The following is a 481-nucleotide window of genomic DNA, read 5'->3' on the forward strand; positions in this document are numbered from 1 at the left end:
GGCAGGTGATAAGGTGGAGGTGTCACCTACTGCTGCTTCTGCTGCTGCTGCTGCTGAAGCCAGCAGCAGCAACAGCAGCTGGTTACCAGTTCAAAAGGCCGATACACGGGAAGGCTCCCCGCCGCACACTGGCATTGCTGCTGCGCCGGCAGGAAAAAAGTATCCATGGCCTCCCGAAGCACCGGCAGCTCCTGCCTCTCCTCCAGCAGATCCAGCAATTCTTCTTGCTCTCCCTGGCCCGCCTGCAGCAACCGCAGCAGCAGCAGCTCCGGCAGCAGCAGCACCAGCAACACCAACTGCAGCAACAGCAGGAGTTCCAGTTACAGAAAGGAGTTCTGTATCGTCAAACGGGTTGCTGCAGCTGCTTCTGAAAGGCACCAAGGGAGCCAACGGTAGCAACAAAAACAGCGGGGGCAGCGGCAGCAGCATTGGCGGCGGAGGAGGCGACCCAGGTGCCATTTCTGCTTCTGTTTCCGAAATA

General features: G+C 59.0%; 1 protein-coding gene across 1 annotated transcript in view; it reads left to right on the plus strand.

Moving 5' to 3' along the window:
• Window positions 1-481, plus strand: part of EMH_0021930 (uncharacterized protein) — a gene marked incomplete at both ends in the record, with an annotated part of 10,754 nt that overhangs the window by 3,741 nt on the left and 6,532 nt on the right. Inside the window, one exon of the mRNA XM_013501860.1 lies at window positions 6-452. Coding sequence (XP_013357314.1) covers window positions 6-452 — 447 coding nt within the window. The remainder of the gene's footprint in view (window positions 1-5; window positions 453-481) is intronic.

The sequence above is a fragment of the Eimeria mitis genome, genomic scaffold (assembly GCF_000499745.2).
Source record: "Eimeria mitis Houghton genomic scaffold, Emh_scaff775, whole genome shotgun sequence".
Taxonomy (NCBI): Eukaryota; Apicomplexa; class Conoidasida; order Eucoccidiorida; family Eimeriidae; genus Eimeria; species Eimeria mitis.